The sequence below is a fragment of the Hyperolius riggenbachi genome, chromosome 8 (assembly GCF_040937935.1).
Source record: "Hyperolius riggenbachi isolate aHypRig1 chromosome 8, aHypRig1.pri, whole genome shotgun sequence".
Lineage (NCBI taxonomy): Eukaryota > Metazoa > Chordata > Amphibia > Anura > Hyperoliidae > Hyperolius > Hyperolius riggenbachi.
The window spans coordinates 256219591-256236682 of record NC_090653.1 but is presented as its reverse complement, the minus strand read 5'-3'; the positions used below and the strand labels follow the sequence as shown (position 1 = coordinate 256236682).

Below are 17092 nucleotides of genomic sequence, written 5' to 3'. Positions count from 1 at the left end.
TTCCTGATTTCTTATTCTTTTGCATGTTTGTCACACTTAAATGTTTCTGCTCATTAAAAACCGTTAACTATTAGTCAAAGATAACCTAATTGAACACAAAATGCAGTTTTAAATGATGGTTTTTATTATTTAGTGAGAAAAAAAAACTCCTAATCTACATGTCCCTGTGTGAAAAAGTGATTGCCCCCCCCTTGTTAAAAAATTACTTAAAGGTGGTTTATTACACCTGAGTTCAATTTCTGTAGTCACCCCCAGGCCTGATTACTGCCACACCTGTTTCAATCAAGAAATCACTTAAATAGGAGCTATCTGACACAGAGAAGTAGACCAAAAGCACCTCAAAAGCTAGACATCATGCCAAGATCCAAAGACATTCAGGAACAAATGAGAACAAAAGTACTGTAATTGAAATCTATCAGTCCGGTAAAGGTTATAAAGCCATTTCTAAAGCTTTGGGACTCCAGCGAACCACACTGAGAGCCATTATCCACAAATGGCAAAACATGGAACAGTGATGAACCTTCCCAGGAGTGACCGACCAAAATTACCCCAAGAGCGCAGAGAAAACTCATCCGAGAGGCCACAAAAGACCCCAGGACAACATCTAAAGAACTGCAGGCCTCACTTGCCTCAATTAAGGTTAGTGTTCACGACTCCACCATAAGAAAGAGACTGGGCAAAAACGGCCTGCATGGAAGATATCCAAGGCGCAAACCACTTTTAAGCAAAACGAACATTAGGGCTCGTCTCAATTTTGCTAAAAAAAACATCTCAATGATTGGCAAGACTTTGGGGAAAATACCTTGTGGACCGATGAGTCAAAAGTTGAACTTTTTGGAAGGTGCGTGTCCCGTTACATCTGGCGTAGAAGTAACAGCATTTCAGCAGAAGAACATCATACCAACAGTGAAATACGGTGGTGGTAGTGTGATGGTCTGGGGTTGTTTTGCTGCTTCAGGACCTGGAAGGCATGCTGTGATAGATGGAACCATGAATTCTACTGTCTGCCAAAAAATTCTGAAGGAGAATGTCCGGCCATCTGTTCGTCAACTCAAGCTGAAGCGATCTTGGATGCTGCAGCAGGACAATGACCCAAAACACACCAGCAAATTCACCTCTGAATGGCTGAAGAAAAACAAAATGAAGACTTTGGAGTGGCCTAGTCAAAGTCCTGAATCCTATTGAGATGTTGTGGCATGACCTTAAAAAGGCGGTTCATGCTAGAAAACCCTCAAATAAAGCTGAATTACAACAATTCTGCAAAGATGAGTGGGCCAAAATTCCTCCAGAGCGCTGTAAAAGACTCGTTGCAAGTTATCGCAAATGCTTGATTGCAGTTATTGCTGCTAAGGGTGACCCAACCAGTTATTAGGTTCAGGGGGTAATTTCTTTTTCACACAGGGCCATGTAGGTTTTGAGGTTTTTTTTCTCACTAAGTAATAAAAAACATCATTTAAAACTGCATTTTGTGTTTAATTATGTTATCTTTGACTAATAGTTAACGGTTTTTGATGAGCAGAAACATTTAAGTGAGACAAACATGCAAAAGAATAAGAAATCAGGAAGGGGGCAAATAGTTTTTCACACCATTGTATGTAGACTACTATATTTATTCCCTTTAGACTAAAACTAGTCCTTGGTAAGAGTACTTGTAAAAAGGTACAAACCGGAACAAAGAACATCTATTACGGTAGGCCCTAGGCAATGTAAGTGTGGGTGCATGTAAGAATTATGTGCAGGTACTCTGCAGGAGAATGAGGAGATTCTTCATGTACAATCTGAACCAGGTTTATGGGTGGCAGACAACACCTCTGTGTTCAATGTGCACAACATTCTCAGTGGATTCCCTGAAGCTCTGTGGGGAGTGCATACAGTATGTAGAGTATAGTACTACTGTGTAACAAAGTGAGACAGATGAAATTAAAGTTTTGTACATACCTGGTACTTCCTCCAGCCCCCTTCAGGCTAATCAGTCCCTCGCTGTCCTCCTCCGCCACCTGGATCTTCTGCTATGAGTCCAGGTACTTGAGCCAGTGTGGCGTAGTGCGCATGCACACACTCCGCCGCCGGGAGCGTACTACACCTGCGCAGCACTATTACGCAGGTGCAGAACACTCCTGGCTGTAGGAGCGGCACGTGGCTGGACTGTGCTGACTGGCTGAATTACCAGGACTCATAGCCAAAGATTCAGGTGGCGGAGGACAGCGAGGGACTGATTGGCCTGAAGGGAGCTGAAGGAAGACCCAGGTATGTATAAAACTTTACTTTTCATCCGTCTCAGGTACCCTTTAATTCATAGTCCCCAAACCAAATTTCAACATATCAAATTATTGGATTTCATGAGCAAAGGGAGTGCATACATTTGCATAAATCAGAAACAACGCAGAATTATTTCCATCTCATTGACCATCTCTATTAGTGACACAGCTACACATCAGGCTTTATTCTTACAGCATAGATGTTATTTTGTATAATATATATATATATATATATATATATATATATATATATATATATATATATATATATATATATATATATATATATATATATATATATATATATATATATATATATATATATATATATATATATATATATATATATATAAATATATAAATAAAATACATTAAAAATGTGTATATATACAGTAATAGCTGTGCTCAGTCCACAAAAATGAAATTAACCAATCAAATTTAGTTACTTGTGCTGCTTCAATAAAGCAGTCCCCGTATTTTTAAAGTCAGATATACACATCTGATTGTGACTGTATATATAATGTGTACACATGAATCATATATAAAAATATATATATAAATATATATATAAATATATATATAAATATATATATAAATAAATATATAAATATATAAATAAATATATATATAAATAAATATATATATAAATAAATATATATATAAATAAATATATATATAAATAAATATATATATAAATAAATATATATATAAATAAATATATATAAATATAAATATATATAAATATATATATAAATATATATATAAATATATATATAAATATATATATAAATATATATATAAATATATATATAAATATATATATAAATATATATATAAATATATATATAAATATATATATAAATATATATATAAATATATATATAAATATATATAAATATATATAAATATATATAAATATAAATATATATATATATATATAAATATATATATATATATAAATATATATATATATATATATATATATATATATATATATATATATATATATATATATATATATATATATATATATATATATATATATATATATATATATATATATATATATATATATATATATATATATATATATATATATATATATATATATATATATATATATATATATATATATATATATATATATATATATATGATTCCTGTGTACACATTATATATACAGTCACAATCAGATGTGTATATCTGACTTTAAAAATACGGGGACTGCTTTATTGAAGCAGCACAAGTAACTAAATTTGATTGGTTAATTTCATTTTTGTGGACTGAGCACAGCTATTACTGTATATATACACATTTTTAATGACTATTGTGAGCAATAGAACATTTTATCATATTTTCTATTTTAATTACAGTTACAAATTCATTAGGAGTCGGAGTCTGCATTTTTTTTCCCCGACTGACTCCAGACACCCAAAATTGCTCCGACTCCACGACTCTGACTCCGACTCCAAAGCCCTGGCCGCAGGGACTTCGGAGGTCTTCGGGAGCACTCGGGCTTCCGAAGACGGGCCGTGCCATACTACACACGCGCGATTGCGTCATAGAGGGAGCATACGTAGTATGGAGCGGGCCGTCTTCGGGAGCCCGAGTGCTCCCGAAAGCTCCCTTCAGCTGCGGAAATGGCAGTATTTGACCAAACTGGTCGAATACAGCTACTCGGGATCCTGCGCGGGACCGGGCACAGTGAGAGGAGAGGGAAGGCTCATTAGGACCGAGCCTTTCCTCTCCTTAGGCGAGTATCTGACTTTTATTTTTAAACTGGTACACATTCACTTTAAAGTACTTTTGCTTCAAAAACGCTTACAAAATCGCTGTTCTAAGTGCTTTTGAAAGTGATTGAGCTTCAATGTGAGGTACAGGAAGATCATCACACTCAGAAAATTGTGCAAGACCCATGTTTGCGATTGGAAAGAAAGCTCACTCATGTGAGTACACTCAACATTGGATTTCATTATATAAGCGCCTTTAAAACACTTAAAAAAGCTCATATAGTGTGAACAAACCCTTACTGGGGGGGGGGGGGGGGGGGGCTAGGCTCTAGCTACAAAATACTAGAAGGCACACTGCTACCCAACACTGCATGGCACCTCTTGCTTCCTATTATTGGGAGCACATCTTTCTAATGTTTTAGGGATACATCCAGCTACCCATATCCAGGGAAAGATTTGCTACCTACCTATACTGTGGAGACTCTTCTGGCTACCCAATACCAGGGTAGGGGGCACCTTTGGCTATATAATACCGTGGGCACACTTGGTTACCCAGAGGCGGGACAAGGTCCTTCAGCACCCAAGGCTGAGACACCAAAGTGCACCCCCCCCCCCCCATCCCTCCCACCCCAGCCGTCACACACTGATTGCTATTAGACTAATAGGTGCCCCAAGGCCCCCAACACCTTAATCTCTAGTTATCTGGCGTGCAGTCACTGTCATGTATCCCCTTTTATTTCTTTTTGCTTCAAACACAATTGGGAATGACAGCTGAATGAATTGTGTGCCCCCTCCTACACTGAGCCCTGAGGCTGGAGCCTCTCCAGCCTCTGCCTCAGCCCGGCCCTGTGGTTACCCAATACTGTGAGGCACCTCTTGCTACCTATTCTTGGGAGCAAGTCTACCTAATACTTTTTAGGGGGTACTTCCAGCTACCTATATTTTGGGGGCCCATCTAATTAATATTGCGAATTTGGGAACAATGCCAACTGAGGGGTCCATCTGTCTACTTATACTTGCAGAATACTAATTTCTAGGGGCACACTTGGCTATACAATACTACTGTCTGGGTTGGTGGTCAGCTGAGGAATTTACAGGACTACCAAATACTGCTAACTGGCAGGGTACACATCTGGCCACCAATATCTACAGGCACATTTTTTACAGGCTACTTTTTTTAATCACCTGGCAATTTTTTATATCTTGAGGCACGACGCTACTTAAAGTGGATCTGAGATATCTTGCACTGGGAGAAGGTTGCACAATAAACAACCTAGGCTAACCATCACTGGTGGGCGGGGCTTCATACCAATTTACAGCAATATATAAATATAGGAAGGGTTTCTGATGCCAATAACGGGATAATTCATGTAAACATTGGTATCCTGAATAATTCATTTCATTCTACTATATGTCACTTTAGTTCCTCTAATTCTTTAAAGAGGCTAACAATTTTCAGCCTTATTTCTTCTATCCTATAAGTTCCTATACCTGTTGTAATGTGGTCTGTCGTACTGCAGCCTTTCCTAGTTGCACAGTGGCTGTATTATCTCGGTTACATAATTTAATCTTTCCTCTGACTGCTTTGGTGAGCTCAGGCACTCAGGCAGGAATGTGCTACTCTGATAGGATAGAAGCTATACACACCCTCTCCACGCCCCCTGCAGGCTCTGTATGAGTCACAGACTGAGCGCCTCTCAGCCTATCACATGCCATGTCTTGTTTGTAAACACTGCCTAAAACTGGCAATTACAAGCCAGGATTGCAGCTGGGAGTGGCAGAAACAGCACAGAGGGGCCCAGGAGAACATAATGAATAGTAAGAATTTTAGAGTATAGATTCTCTTTAATCTAGTGGTATGTTTATGTAAATTTATCTGGACGCTGTCAAAATTCTGCCTAATTTTTTGTTCAATATTTTGTGTCCCAACCATTACTTTAACTCTTGGACATGGAGATCACTAGTGTGTCACAGGTAGTCACTGGAGTCGTTGTCCTCCATGATGAAGCTGGAGAATGTTAGACCTTGCGCTCCTCCACCTTCCGTTTGAGGATCCCCCACATATGCTCAATAGGGATTAAGTCTGAAGACCTGCCATCTGGGTTTGTGTGAGTACCCCTTCACCGCTACACTTACTGTACATTGTCCTTTGTATACCCATACTAACACTATAGCGCAGAGTTCCCCAACCCTGTCAAGGCACACCAACAGCACATGTTTTGCAGGAAACCGCAAACATGCACGGGTGAGGTAATTAGTGTCTCAGCAGAGCTGATTAACTACCTGTGTGGTTTCCACAAAACATGCACTGTTGGTGGTACTTGAGGACCGGGTTGTAGAACACTGCTATAGGGGGCTCCCAGCCTCTTCTGTTTCTTTACAGCAGGAGGAGGTGGCAGCATTTCAAGGCAGGCTGCACCAGATTGACCAACTGCATTGATGTGCTCACAGAGTGTTCCATACTAGACACTTCCTCCGCATTGAGGTATCCTCATGAAAGAGGATAGTTAGAAGTTAGGGTCTCTTCCATGAAACCTCATCGCGGTGGAAGAGTCTAGTATGGAACACTGTGCGCAAACTGTTTTTGAAAGCCAACATCCTCCATTTTGCTGCATCTGTTTTGAATGCAAGTTGTGAAACCTGCCTATATTTAGGCTCTGCACATCTATGCGGTTGTCAGATGCCGCCTGCCTTGGGAAGCGCTGCCACCTCTTCCTGCCCTATGGAAATGTAAGTTTACTTATAGCTAGCTGTGTCCATTAGCTATTTGAGTTTAATCTGAGTTTCGGGTTTAGTGCATAGTTTGCATTAGTTTTGAATACAAGGTGGGGTCAGGAACCTTTTTGGCTGAGAGAGCCATAAACTCCACATATATTTTAAAATGTATTTCCCTGAGAGCCATACAATATGTTTCAAACTGGGACAGTGCGCATGTGCAGCAGAGGGCTCACATCCCTGTTGCCATGGTGAGGTGTACGCAGTTGATCCCCTGAGCATCGGAAGTGTCAACACGTCTTCAGCAACATCAGCAATTTCCCAGAGAGCCAGAGAGGAGAAATACTGACTAATAGCTTGTACAATTAGCTAGCCGACTTGAGGGTTGATTCACTTTGTAGGGCGAGATCCCAGCACTTTGGCCCAATAGGCTGCCTGTCAAGCGACAGACAGCCTATTGGGCCAAAGTGCAGGGATCTCATCCTGTATAGTCTGCACCTGGCAGGGTCCAGAGTGGGACAATTGAAGCAGCTGTTCGTTTTTTTTGGGGGGGGGGGGTGCGAGTAAGTTAATCGTGCATGCTACAGCAGTAACATGCCTACTTTGAAGATTTTGCTTGCGCTGTCACACTAAGCTGTGCTGCTTGAGCAGTGTAGCTTAGTGAATCAACCCCGACTGATTTGTCTGTGAGCCAGATGTAGCCATCAAAAGTCACTTCTGGCTCCCGAGCCATAGGTTCCCTACCCCTATCTAAGGGCTCTGCACACCTCTGTTGGTAGTCATTTCAGATGCAGCCTGATTAGGAGTGCTGCCAAAGTCTCCCCGTTTGTCTGTTCCTTTATCTGAAACCCTACAGGTGACCTCACACCTCCCCCTTCTTCCTGACCTTTAGGGCTGGGTTCAACTACAAATCCCAACTAGCAATCACAATGCAAGTCTATAGCAATTATAGCATTTTCCCATATCCATATACTGTTCTAGCCAGTTCTACGCACCTTTTTCAGTGTACGGTATCCTAGCGCACTTTCCATCCTCTCCATGGAACTGCCAGCCGTGAAATGGGCACTCTATGCAGTCTCCGACCACTCTGCCTCCCACAGCGAGATTGGCACCAAGGTGAGGGCAGTAGGCATCCACCACGTAGGCCTTCCCTTCCAGGGTGCGGTACAGCGCCACCTGCTCACCTGCAGGAGCAACAGCAAGCAATTATACAGAGCCATCTCCCACACACAGGCCAGCATACGAGTGCATAATATACATATTACATTAAAAAATCCAAGCATGTGCTGTAGAAATAAAATGCGGAGCAGCTTCTACCCTTATGAGCTTACAATCTAGAGCAGTGCTGTCCAAATCACAGCTCTTGCTGATGCCCGTTTGCAACATCACTTCCCCGCCCACTACTCCCACCAGGTCCACCTCCTTTTCTTCACTTCCCAGAAATCAGGACGTTGATGCTCCACCCCCTCCAGACAGGGGTGTGACTACAAATGATAGGGCCCTCCCAGTAAAACTTTGATGGGCCCTGTAATGTTCAGAACCCTTCCTTTGCCTCCCCTTGGTGAGCCTCACAGCCTTGGGGCCCATTTCACAAGGTTGATCAAAGTGTGGCCATCAGGCCAAACATAACGTAAAGAGGGGGAACCCTTTGAGGCCCACAACTGATGGCTCCGAGGGACAGATTTGGCCCACAGGCTGGAGTTTGACATGTATGATGTAGTGGTGTACAAACCTTTAGTGCATGTAAATGTTTATGCTAATGTGTTGCTGTTTGGAGAAGACCAATCACACTTCGATTGTTTCACTTTCAAGCTGCACAAATTTACTTAGTTTGCATCACCTCAGCATTATCCCTACTTGTGGTAAGCAATAGGCTGTGGCATCATTTCGTTTGGATCAGCTGGAGCCAGAAATTGTGGCTGGCGGCCCGACAACCCTCCGTTGCAAACCTGTTCCTTCAGCTGTGTACACCACATGTTCCCAACTACTAGGTCACGTGGTCATGTGTCCCCACGCATTTCAGGGATGCCTACTTCAGGCGACACCCCTAGCTCATATACTCCTGAAGCTCCGTGTAGCCTCTGTAGCAGGGCTTAGGGTAATGCCATCTTGTGGCTAAAAATGAGATTACCACAAAATTTATATTTTCATTTAAAAAAAAAAAGCCATTTACTGTCATTTCTATTAAAGTGAGTCTAAAGCGAATCGGAAAAAAATAAATAAATTATACTCGCCTAAGGAGAGGAAAGGTTCTGGGTTCTGAGCCTTCCCTCTCCTCTCCCGCTCCCCTGCAGGCTTCTCTATCCAAACCTCACACAGCTTCAGAAGTCTTTGCGAGCACTGTACGAGTGCATGAGAGAGTGTGCTCGCGCATGCGCAGTACGGAGCGGCCCACGTTAGGGAGCACTGTACGAGTGCATGAGAGAGTGTGCTCGCGCATGCGCAGTACGGAGCAGCCCATCTTCGGGAGCACTGCACGAGTGCATGAGAGAGCATGAGAGTGCATGTGCAGTACGGAGCGGCCCATCTTAGGGAGCACTGCATGAGTGCATGAGAGAGTGCTCACGCATGCGCAGTACCGAGCGGCCCATCTTAGAGCTGGTCCACACTAGGTCCGGAAACTTATCCGTGGCTGCGTTTTTCAAACCTGATGAAAAACGGAGTCCCAGATACTAATGTTCAAAGTAGCAGCCAGCCTCACCCAAGTAAAAAACGGATCCGTCTGCGTTAGCGGGGACCCGTTTTCAAAACCTGAACGGAAGGTCCGGATCTGCTGCATTTTTACGCAACGGATCAGGACCATGGATACACGCAGGGGTAGTGAAAGCAATGAGAAAACGCATCTCCAGCTGCACAGGCAAAAACTGATGTGAAAACGGATAGCCCGAGCTTTATGATTGGCCCAAAAAATCCTCCCACTCCTTCCTAATGATAGAGACGTTTTCTGTCAGGGAAAAACCTGAACGGAAACTGATGCAAAACTGATGCAAAACTGATGCACTTTCATCAGTTTGCAGTACGGTGGGTACTTCCCCTAATCTTCCCCGGATCGGGACTGCAGTGTCCGTCCTGCAACTGTGTCTAGTGTGGACCTAGGGAGCACTGTACGAGTGCATGAGAGAGTGTGCTCACGCATGTGCAGTACCGAGCGGCCCATCTTAGGGAGCACTGCACGAGTGCATGAGAGTGTGCTCGCGCATGCACAGTACGGAGCGCCCCATCTTAGGGAGCACTGCACGAGTGCATGAATGCTCGCGCATGCGCAGTACGGAGCGGCCCATCTTAGGGAGCACTACACGAGTGCATGAGAGAGAGTGCTCGCGCATGCGCAGTACGGAGCGGCCCATCTTAGGGAGCACTGCACGAGTGCATGAGAGTGCTCGCACATGCGCAGTACAGAGAGGCCCATCTTAGGGAGCACTGCACGAGTGCATGAGAAAGTGCTCATGCATGCGCAGTACGAAGTGGCCCATCTTAGGGAGCACTGCACGAGTGCATGAGAGAGTGTGCTCGCGCATGCGCAGTACAGAGCGGCCCATCTTAGGGAGCACTCCTGCTCCCAAAGCCTACTGCAGTGGCAGAGAGCAGATCTCAGACCCATCAGTTGGAGACTGTCAAAACCCCTTAAAGGGATACTGTAGAGGGGGGGGGGGGGTCGGGGGAAAAAAGGAGTTGAAGTTACCGGTGGCTTCTAATGGTCCCCCACAGACATTCTGCGCCCACACATCCACTCCCCAATGCTCCGGCCCCGCCTCCGGTTCACTTCTGGAATTTCAGACTTTAAAGTCTGAAAACCACTGCACCTGCATTGCCGTGCCCTCGCTTCCCCTGATGGCACCAGGAGCGTACTGCACAGGCCCAGTATGGTCTGTGCCTGCGCAGTACGCTCCTGGTGACATCAGCAGGAACGAGGACACGGCAACGCAGGCGCAGTGGTTTTCAGACATTAACCTCCTTGGCGGTTAATTTTTTCTGCAAAAAGTGCAGAATTCCAAATTTTTTTTATTTTTTTTTTTAATGTTTCATGTAAAGCTACCAGAGTGGTAGCTACATGAAACACCACTAGAGGGCGCATGTGGCCCTCTAGTCAGATCGTCGCCGGCATCTATAGCAAACAGGGGAACGCGTATATAACGCGTTCCCCTGTTTGGCTTCTCCTGTCGCCATGGCGACGATCGGGATGACGTCATGGACGTCAGCCGACGTCCTGACGTCAGGCACACCCGATCCAGCCCATAGCGCTGCCCGGAACTCATTGATCCGGGCAGCGCAGGGCTCTGGCGGGGGGGGGCCCTCTTCAGCCGCTGCGTGCGGCCGATCGCCGCAGAGCGGCGGCGATCAAGCTATGCGCGCGGCTAGCAAAGTGCTGGCTGCGCGCACAGCAATTTACAGAACGAAAATCGCCCCACCGGGGGCTGAGATCTCCCCCTGCGCGGCATAGCCCGAGCTCAGCTCGGGCTTACCGCCAGGGAGGTTAAAGTCTGAAATTCCAGAAGTGAACCGGAGGCGGGGCCGGAGCATCGGTGAGTGGCTGCATGGGCGCAGGATGCCTGCAGGGGACCTTTAGAAGCCCCGGGTAAGTTCAATTCCTTTTCCTCCGACCCCCCTACAGTATCCCTTTAATTCTCCTTTTAAAATTGCATAACATTGATATGTACATAAATTTATTAAAAAAAAAAATTGTATTAACATACAAAACAAATTGGAATACAATCAGTAATATACAGTTTATAAAAGGAAAGTGGGACATTTGGAGATGTAAATTGCAGTTAAGGCAAATGTATACAGATTGTAATTAGACCAATCAAGATCAGTTACTGAATTGAATTAGTCCAATTACGAGCTGCATACATTTGCATAAAATATAAGCCAAGTACGTGCACATATACACTTCTTGGGGTGAGTGTGGAAGAAGGACAGGTTACAATCTAGAGGTCATGTGTGAGGAGACTGGGTACAGAGACTAGAAACAAATCCAACTTGCATGCAAATTTAATGCAAATGCAACAGTTGGACTTGGGTCAATTAAATGCACTTCCTGTCAGTTTGAATTGGCCCAAACCCAAGCAGCGTACAGGTTGCATAAAAATGTACATGGAAGTTAGAAAAATTAGTATTTCATTGACCATCTAAGGCAGGGGCGTCAAACAAATACAAAGTGGCCTGAAATTGAGCTCTGGGACTAAGTGATGGGCTGACCTCAATGTCTACTGGCCACCTCTCCAACCTTACCTGCCTTATACAATTCCCTGGTATCTAATGGAACCCCTCCCCTATACAGTTCCCTGGTGTCTAATGGCCCCCTCCTTCCCCTATACAGTTCCCTGTATTTTTTATATACTGTATTTTTTGTATGTTTTGAGTGACTAGAATCTGAATCAGCAGATTTTCAAAACACACGGATGCAGGTCGCTAAGGTAACAGCTCAGGGACCCAGCGCTGTACAGATGTCTCACTATGCTGCTGCCTCTAGCAATGCATCTGTCTCCAAACTGTGCGTCCTAGCAACCGCATCCAATCGCTACAGATTTACAGGCTGGGAAGAATGGTACACTACATGCCCAACTAGTGATGAAATATGGCAAATATGGTATCCTTGTACCTGTAGTTCACACTAGGTCCGGTAACGTATCCATGGCTCAGTTTTTAAAACCTGATGAAAACCAGAGCCACGGACAGCAATGTTAAAAATAGCAGCAGTCTTCACCCAAACAAAAAACTGATTTGTATGCGTTTGTGGGGACCAGTTTTCAAAACCAGAACTGAAGGTTCGGATTTTCTGCATTTTCCCGCAACGCATATGAATCCTGATACACGGAGGGGTAGCAGCAGGCTATAGGAAACCGGATCCCCCCCTACACAGGTAGTTTTGGACACAGTAACGGATCCATTTTCTGTGTCCCAGCCTGTGGGGAGAGAGGGGGGCCACCATCCTGGAGGGTGTTAGCCAGCACAGGGGTGACATCTCCCACCCTCGCTCACCTGGGTCTACCGTTCCCGCTCCTCCAGCTAGTTTCAAGAATTTAAACTATCTAATCAAATGTAGAAAGTGGCAGCGAGCGGGTAACTTACTTCCTTGTGTCCCACCCCTGCTGCGTCACTTCTTGTAATGTCGTCCAATGAACAGAGGTTCTTTATGTTACACACATACACAGATCCAGCCTCTCTCCTTCCCTGGCTGCCCTACACAGGCTAGCTGTAATTGTTCTGGCAGCAGGAGGGGTGGAGCTACAGCCTGTCTGTGTGTGCTCCTTCCCTCCCTTTCTACAGCATGTGAGAATAACCAAAGGTGATAAGTTGAGGCCTGGAGAGAAGACATCACTGATTGGTTTTGTGCTGATGAGTTTTCACTTGCCTTATTCACCAGCATGATCTAAGTGAATTGTGGCCACAGTGGTGAAGGCCAATTTCTTAAGCCTAGTACACCATGCAATTTCCTGTCAGATGGGTCAAAAATAATTTCCGACAGGTCCAATCTGATTTCCAATCGTTTTTCTGATCGATTTGCATAGACTTGATCAGAAAATTAACTTTTAATACAGAGTTCATGGTATGTATAAAGAATGGGGTAGAATACGGTATTAGCTAGGCCTTATTTTAACTTTGGCACTTTGTATTTTCTGCATTTACGCCCATTTTTCTTCTGTAAGATGTGTACAACAATTTTTGGAAACATATTCCCCTAAGATAGCCCAGATCATCATCAAAAAAAAAAAAAAAAAGTTATTCCTGTATCATTGCAACACAACTAAACACCATAATGGTCAGGAATTTTTAGGGGTAAAATCCCCAGAATGCAAAATGGTTACTCATTAAGATTTTAATGCTATTTTTTCCCAACAACATAAAGAGTTCCTACATGGCTGCATCCATTCGCTTCTTATTGCCAGTAGACTGGGAAACCCCTCCCCAGCACATGGCAGATCACCTGACTCAGCCCACCTCCTCCCACTGCTCACTACAGCTCTTGCAATTCCTTCCAGATCAGTGTTCTAATCTAAAGCATTTATCCCTCCCAGCAGGTTTAATAAAAAGAGTCACATGTTACCACCCTGCAATAAGAAAATGTTGCCATCGCTTTAATAAGCATACTGGGAGGGTGTGGGAAGAGTAAAAGTTTTATTACACACAAAAGCTAGAAAGGGAAGGATGGAACTTCATTGCTTTATCGGCAGTACTAACCACAACAACAAAAAATAAAATGAAAAATCTTCCAGTCTGCATTCCCTGGACTTGCTCACGTGGGTTATGTAGGGTGAAGTGGATTGGACAGATCACATACTAGCGTATCAAAGCACCCCTGAAGTGATGAAAATGAAGGCTGGCATTTATCAACTTAAGGCACATTGTCTGGCCGTCCTGCTAATCCCCTGCCTCTAAACCATTTAGCCATAGACCCTGAACAAGCATGCAGATCAGATGTTTCTGACGGAAGTCAGACTGCATTTGCCGCATGCTTGTTTCAGGTGTGCAATTCAGACACTAGTGAAACTAGAAATCTCAACAGTGCTGCAATGCAACTGCATACCTCCCAACTTTTGACATAAGAAATAGGCACACTTAAAGAGGAACTCCAGTGAAAAGAATGTAATAAAAAAGTGCTTCATTTTTAAAATTATGTATAAATGATTTAGTCAGCGTTTGCCCATTGTAAATTCTTTTAAATCCCTGATTTACATTCTGACATTAAATGGTGACATTTTTGCTGCTGGCAGGTGATGTAGCTGCTGCATGCTTTTTTTGGCAGTTGGAAACTGCTGTAAACAGCCATTTCCCACAATGCAACAAGGTTCACAGACGGGAAACTGCCAGGAGTACCACAGTCCTCAGAGTTTCTTGTGGGAGGGGTTTCACCACAATATCAGTCATACAGCGACCCCTGATGGTGTGTTTGTGAAAGGAATAGATTTCTCATGGGAAAGGGTGTATCGGCTACTGAGTGGGATAAAGTTCAATGCTTGGTCGGAGTTTCTCTTTAGGCCACACCCCTAATCACACCCCCAATGATGCATACCATAAAGATTTAAAAAATAGGTTTTATTTAAACCACACTGGTTCTTCCTATCCTGGCTTAAAAGGAAAAGGAAACCTCCATATCCCTCAGTGTAGGCTAACTTTAACCGCTTCAGCCCATGGGTTGTCTGTGCAGGCGCAGTATGCATGCACTCCCTCAGGAAGATGTGGCTGGGGCACGCGGTCACCAGGTGTAGTATGCCTGGGTCATGGGGCACTACTGTCAGCTAAATCTTCCCACAGGAATGCGTGCACACTCCGAGGGCATACTGCGCCTGCACAGACACTGACAACCAGGGCTTTGGAACAAGGGCCGGCTACAGATGAATGGAGACAGGCGGTAGGCCACGGGGAGGTGTACACCTCCCCACACAAACAGGGTGTCAGTTACTGAATCATTTAAAGTGAACTAGAGACGAAGCAACCTCATGTATTTTACCATATATATCAGTGGGAATATTAGAGAAAACACCTACCCTGCTCTCTGCTTCATCCTTCACTGCTCAGCCTGCTTCTTAGCAGCCCTGATAAAATCCCAAACTGAGTATTCAGTCTGGCTTTGGTCAGGAATTATGATAGCTGAGTCAGAGCCAGAAGGGGGCAGGATTGGGCTTGAAAACCTCAGAGAAGACAGACTCAGCTATAATGATTCCTGAGCAAAGTCAGACTGAATGCTCAGTTGGGGGTTTTATCAGGGCTGATAAGCAGGCTGAGCAGTGAAGGATGAAAGAGCAGGGTAGGTGTTTTCTCTAATGTTCCCACTGATATATATGGTAAAATACATGAGGGTGCTTCGTCTCTGGGTCACTTAAGGACTAAGGTATCCTTTAACCACATAAGGCCCACGGGCTTTAAACCCCCTAGTGACCAGACCATGTTTTACTAATTAGGCCATTGCAGCTTTAAGGGCTAGCTGCAGGGTCACAACTCAGCACACAAGTGATTTCCCCCCCCCCCCCTCACCCCCCTTTTCTGCCCACCAACAGAGCTCTCTGCTGGTGGGCTTTGATTGCACCCTCAATTTTTTTTTTTTAAATCAACATAGCTTTTTTTACCCTACCTCCCTCCGCCAGCCAGTCAGTACGATCGGCTGTCAGACTTCAGCCTATGACAGCACATCGCTGTCTTGCCACCCTTTGGAATGTCCCCAGTGCAGCGCTGCCGTAGATCGCAGCACTGTACATAGTAAATAGACAGCGGTTTCGCTGTCTAATAGTTTCCTAGCATGATCTCCTGCAAAACATGCCCCCCAGGACTGCATGTCGATCGGCGTTAGGCAGTCGTGGGGCCGCCGCCGCACTCCCGATTGGCATGAGGCAGTCATTAAAGGGTTAAAGGACACCTGAAGTGAGGGATATGGAGACTGCCAGATCTCACTTAGCAAGAAAGGTTGGACAAACATCGCTCATTTAGCTTGGAAAAGGGGAAATACAAAAGCTTGGTAGAGGAGCTTTTTGTCCCTAAGTTTGTACATCGGACAAGAGGATGTGATCTGTGTATATAGGAAAGTTTGTGTCATTTATAAAGGGGTCTTTCACAGTGAGTGGTTAAAGTCTGGAATATATTACCCCAGGAAGTAGTTAAAGAGGGTTCATATGCTCTCCTTGCCTTCAAGGGCATCCATGGCTATGATCACTAGGTAATTTCCAGTTGATCCAGGGATTTATCCAATTGCCATCTGGAGTCGGGAAGAAAGGTTTCCCTTTTAAGGCTAATTAGCGCCGGCCTTGTAAGGTTTTTAGCCCTCCCCTGGATCAACTGGGATATGTGCAGGTTCAGGACAGGTTTTTTTTCCCATCTAGTTGAACAGCTTATAATTAGACCAATGAAATGCTGATAGTTATCATCCCATGCTGCATACATTTGCATAACATTTGCATAAACTCAGTAATTAACATTCTGTGTATGTACAAACATCCGGTCGGTGTAGTCAAAGCAAATATAGAACCTGCCAGAAAAAAAAAATTAGGAGAGCCTTGTGTGTATAGAATGGATTAGCATGCTTATCAGATTGTTAAATGTAAGTAAAATAAATTAGGAAATCTGACTAAAGGGGCTCATTAATTGTTCAATTATTCAATCAAATTATTTGTTTTCAGACAATATGATCTGAAGCGGATTGGCTTTATTACCAATTCTGGATAGCATTGCTCCGGCCCTTAGGCCTCTTTTCCACGAACTGTTGAGCTGTGTGTTCAGCAAACCGTTACCAGGCAGCAGTGGGCAGTTACCAGGCAGCAGTGGGCAGTTGTGAGTTTGAGAGGCATATTCACTGCCTGTAAACAGGTGGAAAAGAGGCCTTACATAAATCCGAGGCGAAAATAAACTGAGAAACACTTGCATCTATCCTACTCCTACAAACGTCTTTCTAGAATT

General features: G+C 43.9%; 1 protein-coding gene across 1 annotated transcript in view; it reads right to left on the bottom strand.

The window, feature by feature from the left end:
- The window catches only part of LOC137527779 (cholesterol 7-desaturase nvd-like), a 78611-nt gene that overhangs the window by 24133 nt on the left and 37386 nt on the right, over positions 1–17092 (bottom strand). Inside the window, exon 2 of the mRNA XM_068248670.1 lies at positions 7699–7887. Coding sequence (XP_068104771.1) covers positions 7699–7887 — 189 coding nt within the window. The remainder of the gene's footprint in view (positions 1–7698; positions 7888–17092) is intronic.